Source organism: Spermophilus citellus (assembly GCF_964194105.1).
Source record: "Spermophilus citellus genome assembly, chromosome: 4".
Taxonomy (NCBI): Eukaryota; Metazoa; Chordata; class Mammalia; order Rodentia; family Sciuridae; genus Spermophilus; species Spermophilus citellus.
The window spans coordinates 107,572,012-107,586,281 of NC_138185.1; the positions used below are offsets into that span (position 1 = coordinate 107,572,012).

Here is a 14,270-nt window from a genome sequence, read left to right on the forward strand (position 1 = left end):
GGGTTATGAGCCTGCCTTCTAGGGCAGCTCTGTTAAAGCCAGAGTGTATAGAGAACAGAGTTCCCAGTGAGCTTACAGTGGGACATTATCTGCAAATGGGGGCTGCTTTATTCCTGTTGTTAGTTTTGCTGAGCCCAACCATCTGGCTGCTGAGACAAAGGTCACCTGTGAGTCATGCCAGGTCTCCGCCCTCTCCATGCAGATCCCTGCCCTCTGGAGCTCTTGGTCAAAGTCCATGGCCAGCCCAGGAGAAAGGGGAGCCCAGAGTCCAGGAGGGGTCTCCAGACTGGTCACTGTCTCTCTCCGGAAGCATGGGTCAGGATCCTGATTCCAACAGTCTGCTTCCAAGAGGGGAAACTGCTGTACGACGAGGCAGGGAATGCAGGGGAAAGAAACTTCTGGAGTTGAGAATTCTGGATCCTCACTTAGGAATTCACCAGCTCTGTGAACTTGGCTCATTTGTGGAAATGCTCTGAGCCTCACCGGTAAAATGGGAATAAAATACCTAGTCCACAGGACTGGGTGACAGTTTCGTTACATGAATCATACTCTCCTGGCATATTTGCCAGTATATGGGAGGCACATCTTTAACATCTGTCTTTTACCAAGACCTCCAGCAATTGTCCTCCTTTCGGTGCCCATTAGTCACCAGGGTCAGGGCTCAGTCTGTGACTAGAACAGACTTAATGTGGGGCCCAGGTCAGGGCTCTCAGGTGTACAATCAAAACACAAGTTCTTTTGCATGTGGCCCTGATGGGCCCTCTGCCCACCCTCTGTCCCAACTGAGCGGAGCCTGCCCATGTGCACAGAGGAAGCCGTGCCCTCCCTTCTCAGCACTGCTCCTGTCACCACTCATTAGGTCTGGGCAGCCAAAGCAGCAGCTGCCAACACTGGCAGCCCTTCCACCAGCCTTTGGCCTGGGGTTAGAATCCACAGGCTGCTTCCTGGCTGGTTCCTCCCCTACAGCCATCCTGCCCACTGGGGTACTCCCACCTGTCAGTGTCACTATTTTCCCTACGGTGCTCTGACTGGCAGGTCTTTCTGTGTCAAGCTGGGAGACAGGTGGTGGACACTGGTCAGGCACCAGGGCCTCTAGCCAGACCCAGATCAACCAGGAGATATTCTGGTACTGGGCCTGGATGTGGCATCTATCTCAAGTGACCCCTCTGGGGCTCTAACAAACTGAGATGGTTTCCCAGGCCAGCCAGTCTGCACCAGCATGGAGGCTGAAGTTTACATCCTGGGCATGGGCAGACTGAGGTCAGAGAGGTCAGTGACTAGCCAGAGGTCACACAGGGAGTTGGGTTAGTGGGCCAGACTTGGCATCCTGATTCCAATCTGGCTTGTTTCCACTGCCCTATGGCTTTCTTCTGTTAGGCGTCAAAAAGTGGGGTAACTTTCCCAAACCCACACAACTATCTAGAAACAGGGCCAGATTCATTCATTCATTAACATTTACTGCCAGTTGGAGCTGGTGGAGAGAAGCAGCCAAATTCAAGAGATAACCGAGACACTGAGCTGGGCGCAGTGGTGCACGCCTGTAATCCCAGCAACTTGGGAGGCTGAAGCAGGAGGATTGAGAGTTCAAAGCCAGCCTCAGCAATTTAGCAAGGCCAGGTCTCAAAATACAACATAAAAAGGGCTGGGGATGACTCAGTGGATAAGCACCCCTGGGTTCAATCTTTGGTACCAGAAAGAAAAAAAAAAGAGAGAGAGAGGGAGAGACAGACAGACACTGACACCTGACACACTCCGTTGATAGATTGGATGGGAGTTTTTTTTTTTTTTTTTTTTTTTTAAGTCATTATCTGAGGACGGGATGGGGATGAGATCTCATAGAGAAGGAGAGTACAGAGAAAGCAGCCTCAGGTAGAAACCTTAGACTGGCCAACATTTTGTGCCAGGTAGAAGAGACAAAGAGGTCTGGTCATAGTGGGAAATAGGAGAGTGCAGTGTCTTAGAAACCAAGAGAAAAAAAAGGTCTGTAAAAATAGTGGTCACCAGGGGCTAATGCCACTGCCAGATTGCATAAGATGAGATACCATTGGTGAGGCAGGGTGGTCACTAGGAACTCTAGAGAAAGGAGTTTCAGTGCAGAAGCTGGGTCACATTGGAAGCAGACATGGCTTCTGTGAAGAGATGCAGAACCACAGATGAGCCAAGTAGACCTGCCAGGCTGGACTAGCTAAGACTGAAGGATGCAAATGCTAGATTGGCTCCAGGCTGGGTCCTGCAGAGGGGTGAAGTGACTGTGCCCCAAATAAAGAAGGCCCCGTCTTCAGGCCTAAACACTCTTCAGCATGCCACATGGAGTGAATGAATGAATGGCTTTGGGGCCCTTTCAGGCCTGTGTGTCTCTCTCCACCCAGCGCCCCAACTATGGGCCTGCCTGCTGGAGAAGAAACAAAGCCAGAAAGAATGGAAGGAGCCTGAGACAGGACCCCCAGCCTGTCCTTCCTGAGGAGGGACAATATGGGATGGTATACAGCAGGAAACCCAGCCAGGAAACTAAACTTAGGGCACCAGAAAACACAATAATGATGAGAAAAGTGTTTAGAAAGAATGTGAAAGTTTATGTATATATGCATATTCTCCAGATTTTTTGAGGTATGATTGGCATATAAAAATTTTATCTAAAATTTACACCATGCTGATTTGATATACATATTTACTAAAAATGAATACTACACAATCATGTTGATAACGCATCCATCACTTCATAGTTACCCTTTTTATGTTTGTATAGTGAGAACACTTAAGATTTATTAAATTTCAAGGACATAATAGTGTTGCTAACTATAGTGATCATGCTGCATGTTATATTCCTAAAACTTATTCATCTTACAGTGGGAAGTTTGTACCCTTTGACTCCATCCTCAGCCCCTAGCAATTACTATTACACTCTCTGCTTTTGTAGATTCACCTGAGATTTCACATTAAGTGAGATCATACAGTATGTCTTTTTTGTGGTTGGTTTATTCCACTTAACATAATGTCTGTCTTCCAAGTTCAACCATGTCGTTACAAGTGGCAGAATTTCCTTCTTTTTATGACTGAATGTATCTCACACGTTCTTTATCCATTCACCAATGGATGGACACTTAGGTCAACACCATATCTTGGCTATTGTGAATAGTGATAATAAACATGGGAGTGCAGGTATCTCTTTGGATACATATCCCGAAATGGGATTGATGGATCCTATAGTAATTTTATTTTAATTTTTTGAGGAATCCCCATACTGTTTTCCATAATGGTTGCACCAATGTATGAGGATCCCCCCCACCCCGCCTCCGTCAATCTTCACCGGCACTTGTTACTTCTTGATGGCAGCCACTCTGTCTTCTTGTGGTTTTGATTTGTGTTTCCCTGATGACTAGTGATGCTGAGAACATTTTCACATGCTTCTTGGCCATTTTGTAGGTCTTCTTTGGGAAAATGTCTATTCAGGTTCTTTTGGCCATTTTTAAATCAGGCTGTTTTTCTACTATTGAGTTGTATAAGTTCCTTATATATTGTGGCTATAACTCCTTATTAGACATATGGCTTGCAAATATTTTCTCCCATTCCATAGGTTGTTTCATTTTGTTGATTGCTTCCTTTGTTGTGCAGAGCTTTTTAGTTTGTTGTAGTCCTGCTTAGTTTTGCTTTAATTGCTTGTACTTTGGTGTCAAATTTAAAAAAAGAAAAATCGCCAAGACTCGTGTAAAAAGCTTCTCTCCTATTTTCCTCCAGAAGTTTTACAGTTCAGATTTTACATTTAAGTATTTACAAGTTTTTCTTTAAAGCATTGAAATACACATAAGAAAAAATGGAACCTGGGGGACTTTCTTATGCCTATCGTAGGCTTTGTTAATGTGTATTGTGATTAGACACAGGTGGACATCAAATTCTTTCCAAGGTCTAGGGACTCTAAAGGTTCAGGCTCTACCTCTGGGGTTCTTGCCTTCCCCTGGAGGCTAGCACTGAAAGCCACCTCCAGGTCCTGACAGCTGGGCCTTGTTCTCAGAAGCCCTCCCTTCTCCTTTCATTTGCATCTCATTAGCACCACTTGGAGCTGGTGGCAGCTCTGCCTGGAGCTTTGGGAGCGGCTGCGTCCTGGCCCAGGCCCTGTTCCCAGCGTGGAGAGGGGTGTAGCGATGGCTCTCCCCTCCCCCTTTCCTTCCCACAATCCGCTGCCACTGGGAGGGCGCCGGCGGACGAGGTGTGCCCAGTTCTCCACACCCCCACCCAGGCTCAAGTCGCCTAGGCTCCCGCCCCCGCTCGTTCCCATGGCAACGGGGTGATGGAGCGGGGTTGCGGTGCCTGCTGAGGAGCAACGCGGCCACCCAGCTACCCGCCCCTCTGCCGCCCAGGCTGGATTGGTGACAGGCAAGGCCTCAATCTCCCGAGATGATCGGCGATAATTGGTTTATGGAAATAGCTGAGAGGAGAAGGCGAGCTCCCTGCTAGAAACCAGCCTCCCCGCCAAGCTCGCTCTCGGCCACCTGTCCTTCCCTCACCACGGAAATGGAGGTGGGGGAAGGGAGGCCCGAGGAGCTGGGCTGGCGCAAATGGGTTTTGGAGGCAAGCAAGACCAGCTTTTCACCTGTTGGTCTCCAGCATGGCACCTCTCCCGCTTTCCCTGTGTGTGGGAGGCGGGGCTGCTTGTTATACCCAGGTGTGGGTATAACAAGCTATCATGGGGCTTCTAATCCTTTAGTGCACCCCATAGCCCCAGCCAGCAGTCTGTGCTCAGTCCTGTGTTGGGTGCATTGTTGCAGAAATGGAGAATGAAACTTGGTACCCTCAGGGAGCCTCAGTTAGGGGGATAGAAGAGAAGCACATAAACCATATTTATATAAAGTATTTCAGACCAGTGTTGTTACTACTGCGGGGCTCCAGAGGATCAAGAGCTCAACTCTGGTGGCTGCCTGGAGGAGGCATCTTGATCAAGGCATTGAAGGTGAGATTTCAGTAGGAATGGGTGGTTTTGATTTGTGTTTCCCTGATGATTAGTGATGCTGAGAACCTCTTCACATGCTTCTTGGCCATTTTGAAGATCTTCTTTGGAAAAATGTCTGTTCAGGTTTTTTTGGCCATTTTTAAATCAGGCTGTTTTTTTTTTTTTTTTTTTTTTTTTTAACTATTGAATTGTATAAGTTCCTCACAACTCCCCACAAGGAAATTCAGGCAAAAGCCTGTAGGCAGGAATTCAATGATGCCATCTCGGTGGGAGGCCATGGCTGCTCAGTGTCTACAGAAAGGGTCAAGGAAAGACAAGACCCTTGGAGAGGTTAATGTATGATGCTCTGAGATAAAGACTGAGCAAGTGTCCAGCCTCCACAGGGAAAGCTGGCTACTGGACACTGTGCTGTTGCTTGATGACTTTCTAGTAGAGGTGGGTAGCAGATATGGTATGCTGGGATTCAGAAACCAGGTGGGAGAAATGTGTATCTTCAACTGCTGGCTGGGGCTATGGGGTGCACTAAAGGATTAGAAGCCCCATGATAGCCAAGCATGGTGGCACATGCCTGTAGTCCCAACAGCTTGAGAGGCCGAGACTGGAGGATTGAGAGTTCAAAGCCAGCATCAGCAACTGAGCAAGGCCCTAAGCAACTTAGCAAGACTCTGTCTCTGAATTTAAAAAATAAAATATAATAAAGGGCTGGGGATGTGGCTCAGTAGTTAAGTGCCCCTAGGTTTAATCCCCAATACCAAAAAAGAAGAAGAAGAAGAAGCAGAAGCAGCCCCATGACAGACATGGCTGGAGAGAGGTAGGAGCCAAGGGGGAGGTTGGTTGTGAGGACCACAATGTCTAGGGCATGGTGGGATAGGGCATCCAGAGGCCAGGAGAGGCAGACCCTAAGTCTTTTCTCTGACCAGCACCACAACTGAGCTCAGCCTAGGCCTCAACATAATAAGGGCCCTGCCTGCCTAAGGTGGAGCTTTGGCCAAGCCTGGCCTGACTGGTTGTGGAATCAAGAGGTGGTCCCCTGGGCTGGCGTCCCTCCTTCCCAGCCTTGTATGCGGTTGCAAGGAAGCACACCATGCCTTTATTTTGCAGAACCCAGAGCCCCTGTGCAACTTCTTCTTGGGTATCACTGCTCCAGTCCTGAACCCTCTGGTGCTTATTATCCATATATCCTTCCCATAATTTCTGCTCACAGCGCAGCACCACCCCTGCCCCACCTCACCCGGCTACTTACACTACCACATAGGGATATGGTTCAGAGCCATCCTCGCAGGAGGGAAGGTTGGTAGCACCATGGAGAGTGACCATGATGGTCTCCATATTAGAGGGAGACAGGTGGCTGTTGTCAGGTTTCGTGCTTTGGGAGGTGTTCAGGGGGTCCTCTGGGCCCTCGGTGACCTGTGGGGAGAGAATCAGGGCTGAGTGGCCTCTTCTGATGTGGCATCTCCCTTTACTGCCCCCCTAAACCTCTAGCCTCCTTATAGGTCCTCCTTTGGAGGCCTTCTTCCTGTCATTTTCCCTAGCTCAGAAGCACAAGGCAGTTGTCCTTGAAACCGTTTTCTCCCTACCTCTGTCACACATTCCACATGCCCTTCAACGCCTCTCTTGCCTCTTCCCCAGTCCTGGATTGTCCCTTCCTGCAGCAGAAGACAGGCTACCTCACTTCTCATATCCAGTCCTACCTCTAAGCCTCTGCTTTGGCAGCTATCTTTCTTTGCTTATAGTTCCTCAACCCCACCTGCTCTCCAGGTCCTAGAGATTGGCCAGTCTTTTCTATAACTTCACCTCAGCCACCTGTCACTTCAGGTCCCTCCTGTGCACAGCACTTTGCAGTTTACAAAGCTTATCCCCATCAGTGAAGTCATCATGGCTTTAGTGGAGATAATGGATGTACTTCTCCCCAGGAACCCTGCAGTTGGAGAGGGAGGAGAGGCACTGCCCATGTAACGCCCAGGCCTCCTAGGACAGGTGCCCCAAGCAGACAGGTGCAGGGGCTCAGTGGCTGGATAGCAGGAATTCATGACCCAGAGGAGCACAGTGATGAAAGTTGCTGAGGAGGTAGGACAACAGTGGCAACTGGGGTAGTCAGGAAAGGCAGTGGGACAGAGGCCTTCAAGGGGTGTGTGGGGGGAGACACGAGAGGTGAAGTCATTTTGAGTCAGAAGACAGAAGGCTGCAGCCTGGGGTGGGGCAGTGAAGTGGGAAGGGGAGGGAGGTTTCTGAGGCCAGAGGAGGCTGCTTGACCACAGAGCAGTGGGAAGGCAGGGAAGGTGGCAGAGCTGGGGATGTCCGTGGTGAATGAACACCGCATGGTGGAGAAGAAAGGGGAATTGAGGCTCCTGTGGTTTGGGGGATATCCTGATCCTCCTTCTGTACTGGCTGGTCGCCTGACCTCCATTTCCAGTACCTGGAGTTGACCCAATAGACCCGGTTTAACCCTGGCTAGGCTTCACCTGGCAGGAGGCCACCCGTTCCCTTAGTCCCTTTTGCTCATCCATAGCCATATGGAGGGACCTTCATGGCCCTGGGAGAGGAGCCATGGAGCTCTTCAGGTTGAAGGTGGAGCCCTGAGAGGCTGACCTCTTACCTGGAAAGCTCAGCCTGTCAGATCCTGCCTTCTAGGGCAGGCCCTGGGGGTGGGGGTGGAGGACAATGTCCTATTAGACTGAGGGAGACTGAGGCCCAGAGAAGAGGGAGGACCTGCTTACTGTGGTGGCTCCTGGTGAGTGCTGCTGGGGCTGCTGGGTTTACCTCATTCTGAGGCTTTCCTCTGTGGGATGCAGGGCAGCTGCATTCTGAGAGTGGAACTCCCCACCAGGACACTGAGAGAGCAAACTAGTCTGTCGGGGAGTAGACCTGCTGCCACCTTGGGCTGGGGATCCTGGGCATATTGCTATCCTCAGGCACAGGGAAAAGGAGGCCCTGGTCAACCCTGAGGAGTTTTAGTGATGTGACTTCATTTGGTTTTTGCCCTGACACAGGTAATGGGGGCTCCATTCTTGGAGTTGCTCAAGCCCCACAGCTTGGAGTCCTCCTTGGTTCCTCTCCTCCTCTCACATCCCTCACCCAGTCCGCCAGCACATCCTGTCAGCCCTACCTTAATCCATCCCTAGAATTGCCCCTTCCCAACCCTTCCCACCATCTCCCTGTGGAGCACTGGTTCCCAAGACAAACGGATGTCTGCTCTGGCTCCTGGTTGCTCTTTCCCTTCTGGCCCTCCCCCGTTCCCTCCCATCTCACACTGCAGCCGGAGGGAGCCATTATGAATTTAAACCACTCCTTGGCTCATAATCCTGCCCTAGAGCCCTGTCTCTCAGAGCCTTGCGATGGCCTTGTCTTATGCCTGGGTCCCCTGACTCACTCTCTCCAGCCACACTGGCTTCCTAGCTGTTTCTCACATCCACCAAACTTCCTCCTGCCTGCCAGCCTTTGTCCTGGTTGGGCTATTCTATCCTGATTTTACCCAGGGCTGTCAACCCTGTGCCTTGCTCCCGAGCTTCCTTTGGCCTTCCTCGTGTAGGCTGTGTCCTTGCCTAACAAGAGAACTCATTAGAGGGTGAGAATAAGCCCTCTCCCTGCTTCAGCCTCAGGAGTGCCAACTCTACAGAGAGACCCCTCCCCTTCCTCTGACTGAGGAGGGTACCCTCCCCCCAGCAAGGGGACCTGCCAGCATCTGCAGAGGTGTTGATGAGAGTAACCACCCCCTATTCCCCTGCCAGGCCAGGGAGGAAGGGGAGGAAACCCCCACTAGACGGAGTGGCTATAGGGGAAGTAGCCACAGACCACTGCCTCCCCTCCTAGACCAAACTGCTTGCTTCCCAGTGTTCCATTCTCACTGAGTGTCACCGTGTTACCACCATCAGAACCAGCCTAATCCCCATGAAGTTTGGTCTGCTGGCTTCCAACCAGCTCTGCCTCTAGTTCTCTGAGCCTCAGGGGAATGTCTGGAATGCCACTCTCCTAGTGGTTGCTGTGCCTGAGTTTCCTTCAGTGAGGCTCCTAATGTCCCTCCCACCCCTAGATTGAACTTTGTTGCTATGAGGGCCAGGGACTGCTGTAAGCTCCTTAGAGCCACAGAAGTGAAGGCCCAGAAGCACAGCAGTGGTCCAATGTCTCACTGACTCCCTGGCAGCCCCAGAGCCCAAGTAGGCCTCTAACCAGGCCCAGGAGTTGTGTTGCCTCTTTCCCTACCCGCTCCATGCCTCCCCTTCAGGAACAGCCTTCCAGGAAATACAGCCTGCAGAGGATTTGGCAGGCACTGCTCATGCTTCACTTCTGGGCATGAGGCCAGCTGCCAGGCTGGCGCCTCCTGGTGAGTCCTGTGGGCATGTGCCCGTTGTCAGGCTAGGCCCAGGGCCAGGGAGGCCTGGGGCCAAGGTGAGGACTCCAGTGGGAATGGGGGGCCAGGGCCTCAACCTTCTGCCTTCTCCTCTTTTCTTCCCACCTCTGGATAGGAATCTGCAGATTTCCTTCCCTCAGAGATGTCTCTGTGTTAGAATCAATGTCCCCTGCATTTCCCCCATTTCTGACCAGCACTGAAGGATGCCCATACTCTCAGATACTTGGGAGGCTGAGGCAGGAGGATCACAAGTTTGAGGCCCATCCCAGTAACTTAGCGAGATACTATTTCAAAATAAAATAAAAAGAGGTTGGGAGTGTAGCTTGGTGGTAGAGTGCCTCTGGGTTCAATCCCCAGTACCAAAAAAAAAAAAAAAAAAAAAAAAATTCAGGTGCTGGGTCACATATTGGGGAGTGATGAGGGTGATGGTGAACCTCCCTAAGTCTCAGACCACACAGATCTATTTGTGGAGTGAGATGACCCCTGGGAGGGAATTCATTTCCTCTGATTGTCTCCTGCAGCCTAGGAGCAAAGCTGGGTGCTCCCTCTTTGCTTCTCAAGCTCACCCTAAGCTCACCCACAGCTCACCCACTCAACACTGCTAGAAGCAGAAATCAGAAGGCCACTTTTCCAGGCAGGGGTTTGCCTCCATTCCCTCCAAGGTCACACAGCCTATAGATGGCAAGCGAGTACCCGGTATGGAAGCCTGTGGACTCCCAACTACTCCATGGGGCTCATCCATGGCAGGCTCGGAAGCCACTTGATCCATGTCTTGGCAGTCCACACAGGCAGACTTGTCCTTAATAAGCCAGGATTATCCAGCAGCTGTCCTAGGAGATCTGCGACTGCCTATCACTCAGGGCAGTTTGGAATGTGTATGATGGGGAGTGGGAGGGATGAGAGGAGGAGGACAGGACCAGCAGAGAAGGAGTTAATGGCCCATTTAATTCAGTTCCCAGGAGTGGGTAGCTTAAATTGGTTCTGGAGGGGAGAGGGAAGGAAGGAGATCTACTCCCCATCCCCATTCCCTCCTCCCTGCCATCCCTCCTCCCAGGAATCTGGGAAGTCACTAGAAGCTCAGAAACCCAGGTTCCCCCTCCAGAAGGCTCCTGTGTCTGGAGAAGCTCTGCTGGGCCCTCAGAGGGGGCCCTGGGCTGGGAGGGTCTGGCTGCCCTCATCTGTCATTTGGGCAAGTTACTAGACTTCAATGGGCCTTTGAATTAAAACCTTTGAATTAAATTTGTGCTCTTTCTGTTTCAGCATCTGAACTTGCCTGGTGTTACCATGGCCAGGGGAAGGAAGATCCTGTTAGAGCAATAAAACCTACTTGGGGAGTGAAACCCCTTCACCAAGGCACCAAGGCTGAGCCAGTGGGGGCAGACCTGAAACTGGAGCCAGGGTCTGTGTGTCCGCATGATCAGAAGCCTCTGCTCTGCCCAAACCACGTTGCTTTGAATGTGGGGCTCATTCTCTGGACTGTAACCCCTGTAACCTGAGTACTCATTGACAGTAGGGAGAGGTTGTGACATCTGGGGCAAGAAAGCCTTTCAAAAAAAATGACGCCGAGCTGGTGGTATAGCTCAGTGGCAGAGCACGTGTGAGGCCCTGGGTTCCATCCCCAGCTCCAAGCAGGGGAGAAAAGAAGATGACACGAAAGTCAGAAATCATAAAGAATTAAGTTTGGTTATGTTTTTTAAAATCCATACCAATTTTTTTTAATATTTATTTTTTAGTTTTTCAGTGGACACAACATCTTTATTTTTTTGTTTTTATGTGGTGCTGAGGATTGAACCCAGTGCCCCGCGCATGCCAGGTGAGCGCGCTACCACTTGAGCCACATCCCCAGCCCAGTATACCAATTTTTTTATAATGGCCCCAAATTTACCACAATGCCCCCCCAAAAAAAGACAAATGGGAAAGTTGCAATAAATAAAAAGGATTAAAATATCTAACACACAAAGCACTGAAATCTATAAATATCATCACAATAGAAGATCTGATCTGGGGATTCACAAAAGAAGGAATATGAATATATAATGCTTTATATACATTATGAACATTCTTGTGGAGGATTCTACCCAGCTATTAAAGTGTTTCTGAGCTGAATGTGGTGGTGCATGCCTGTAATCCCAGCATCTTGGGAGGCTGAGGCAGGAGGATCTTGAGTTCAAAGCCAGCCTCAACAATTTAGTGAGACCCTAAGCAACTTAGTAAGACCTTATCTCAAAATAAAATATAAAAAGAGGGCTAGGGATGTGGCCCAGTGGGCAAGTGCTCCTGGGTTCAATCTCTGGTACCAAAAAATTGATTTTAAAAAATAAAATGTTTCCGAAAGCTACCAATCAAATACAACATCTAGCTCCCCCTCAGGGCTCCCAAACTCCCTGGGTCATTCCAGCTCAGTAAGGCAGGTGGAATCCAGCTGCCTACTTAGGGCTCCAAAGTCAGACCAGCCTTGTGCCTGGTCCTCAGAGTGTGACAATCCAGGGGTTTTAAAGGGGAGGGTGGCTTACACTGAGCTGTTGGAATACATCGCACTGAGATTCTAGTCCCCTCCTGGCAGGGCCCTGCTGCTTTGCCATAGCTCTTTATTGAAAGCCTACTATGTGTCAGACACTGTTCTGAGTGCTTGGCGGGTACAGTAGTAATCAAAACAGACCCCAAATCCCTTCTCTCAGGGGTTTAAGCTGCCATGCCCTGCAGGGGGCCTGGGCCTCAGGAGGGAGGGCTGGGCAGGGGCAAGATGGGTTGTGGAAGCCGCAGGTCATTGGTGCTGCCAGGGATCTTGAAGAGACAATGGGCCATCTTGGTGGGCTCCTTGAGCCTGTGTGGCCTCAGCAACAAAAGGACAGAAGCAAGCAGGTAAGTGCAGTCTGACTCCATAACTGCTGTGAGCACACTGCATTGCAACATCCACAGGGCCTAAGAGTATAGGATGTCCAGCTTGGAAGAGCTGTGGGGACTGCCTTACCCACCCATTTCACAGTTGTGAGAACTGAGGCCCAGAGAAGGGAAATAAACAAAACAAAGGAATTTGAAGGAGGGATGAGTTCATGCAGGTAGGTACATGGCCTCTGCCCCCAGTTCTCACCTTTGACTTTTTCCGTACCATCTTCTCAGGATAGGAGTGTTTGTCTGTTTAGCGATCTTGAGATTTGGTACCTGGGATGAATAGTCCTGCCCAGACAGCTGGCCTGGGTGCCTTAAGAGTCTTTGGGGGTGGTGAAGAGTATGGGGTGTCAGTGCTGTCTCTGGGCTGCTATATACCAGCTCTGAGACTTAGACTGGGGAATTCGGGTGGTTGGGCTGTGGGGCAGGGGTCTGGATCTTTCTCAGTACCAAGAGGTTCTGTGGGTAGAGGAGCCTTGGGGGATCAGGGCCATGGCCAGTTGGTCAGGGGCCCGGGCAATTGACTCTTAGCACCCCCAGGAAGGTGAAGAGAGGGATGGCACTCTCTCTGCCCAGACCCAGTTGGGTCACCAGGGCAACACTGTATGACATCACAGGGCAGAGCCAAAGTCACATAGGCCCCTTTTCAGGTACAGTGGGGTGGGATCTTGTCTTTTTGGAGCTGTCTTTTCTGCTTCCTGGCATCTAGTTGTCACCCTCCTGCTCTTGGGACCCCAGAGTACCACACACTACAGCAAAGGGGAGCCAGGCCCTGCCCCAAAGGGAGTTGCAACTTGGTAAAATGGCTACTTCAGTCAAAGAATCTGCAGCCACCTGCCTCTTTGGGAACCTATAATCTTCCTTTTGTTTAATAATAATAAACAAAATTCAAGAGGATGGTTTATTTTGGAGGACAGGTGGGAAGAGAGAAGAGAATGGGGAAAGGTGCGTAAATAGATATGTTCTTGGTAACATCATGTTTTTTAGACTGAGTGGTCAGGGGTACAGTGGTCTCACCTTCCCACAGTTTCTCTTTCCATAGTTTCAGTTAAATGTAACCAACCACAGTCTGAAAAGACCAAAAGAAAAATTCTAGGAAACAATTCATGAATTTTAAATAAATTTTAATGTAGTATATTGTTTTTTTTTTTAAAGAGAGAGTGAGAGAGGAGAGAGAGAGAGAGAGAAATTTTAATATTTATTTTTTAGTTCTCGGCGGACACAACATCTTTGTTGGTATGTGGTGCTGAGGATCGAACCCGGGCCGCACGCATGCCAGGCGAGCGCGCTACCGCTTGAGCCACATCCCCAGCCCAGTATATTGTTATAATTGTTCTATCATGTTATTATTGTTTTTATCTCTTACTAGGCCTAATTTATAAATTCAGTTTTATCATAAACATGTACATACAGGAAAAAAACCACTGTATATATAGGGTTTGGTACAATCCATAGTTTCAGGCATCCACTGAGGGTCTTGGAACATATCCCCATGGATAACAGATGGGGGAACTACTGTATTATTAAAAATAAATTGTAATTAAACAAAGAGGGCCATGTATGAACCAACAATGGTACTGAAATATGTAACTATGATTATGGTGAATCAAACTGAGAGACACACAAAAATCATTACAAAGACAACAAGCCTTTTTATTAAGCCCTGATTGCATGCCGGTTCTACATGCTTTTATTTTTTGTACTGGAGATTGGACCCACAGGTATTCTACCACCAAGCTATATCCCCAAAACCCTACTTTTTTTTTCGAGTCAGGTTCTTACTAAATTGCTGAAGGTCTCACCAAGTTGCTGAGATTGATCCTGAACTTATGATCCTCTTGCCTCAGTTTTGCAAGTTGCTGGGATTACAGCAATGTGCCATCACACCTGGTTTCCACATGCTTTTGGAAGGACAAAATGGCAGAATAAAGAGTGACAAGTTGAATCCCATCATCATGTACATCCACAAGAATGAGGTCCTAATTAGAATAAGTTATATTCCATCCTTGTATAATTATATCAAAATGGATTCTACTGTTCTACAGACCTAAAAAAAAAAAAAAATTTAAAAAAAAATGAGTGACTAGT

At 49.3% G+C, this 14,270-nt stretch overlaps 1 protein-coding gene across 1 annotated transcript in view; it reads right to left on the minus strand.

Annotated features, from left to right (window-relative positions):
• Positions 1–14,270, minus strand: part of CCDC33 (coiled-coil domain containing 33) — a gene marked incomplete at its 5' end in the record, with an annotated part of 113,439 nt that overhangs the window by 80,910 nt on the left and 18,259 nt on the right. Inside the window, one exon of the mRNA XM_081292854.1 lies at positions 6,189–6,352. Coding sequence (XP_081148980.1) covers positions 6,189–6,352 — 164 coding nt within the window. The remainder of the gene's footprint in view (positions 1–6,188; positions 6,353–14,270) is intronic.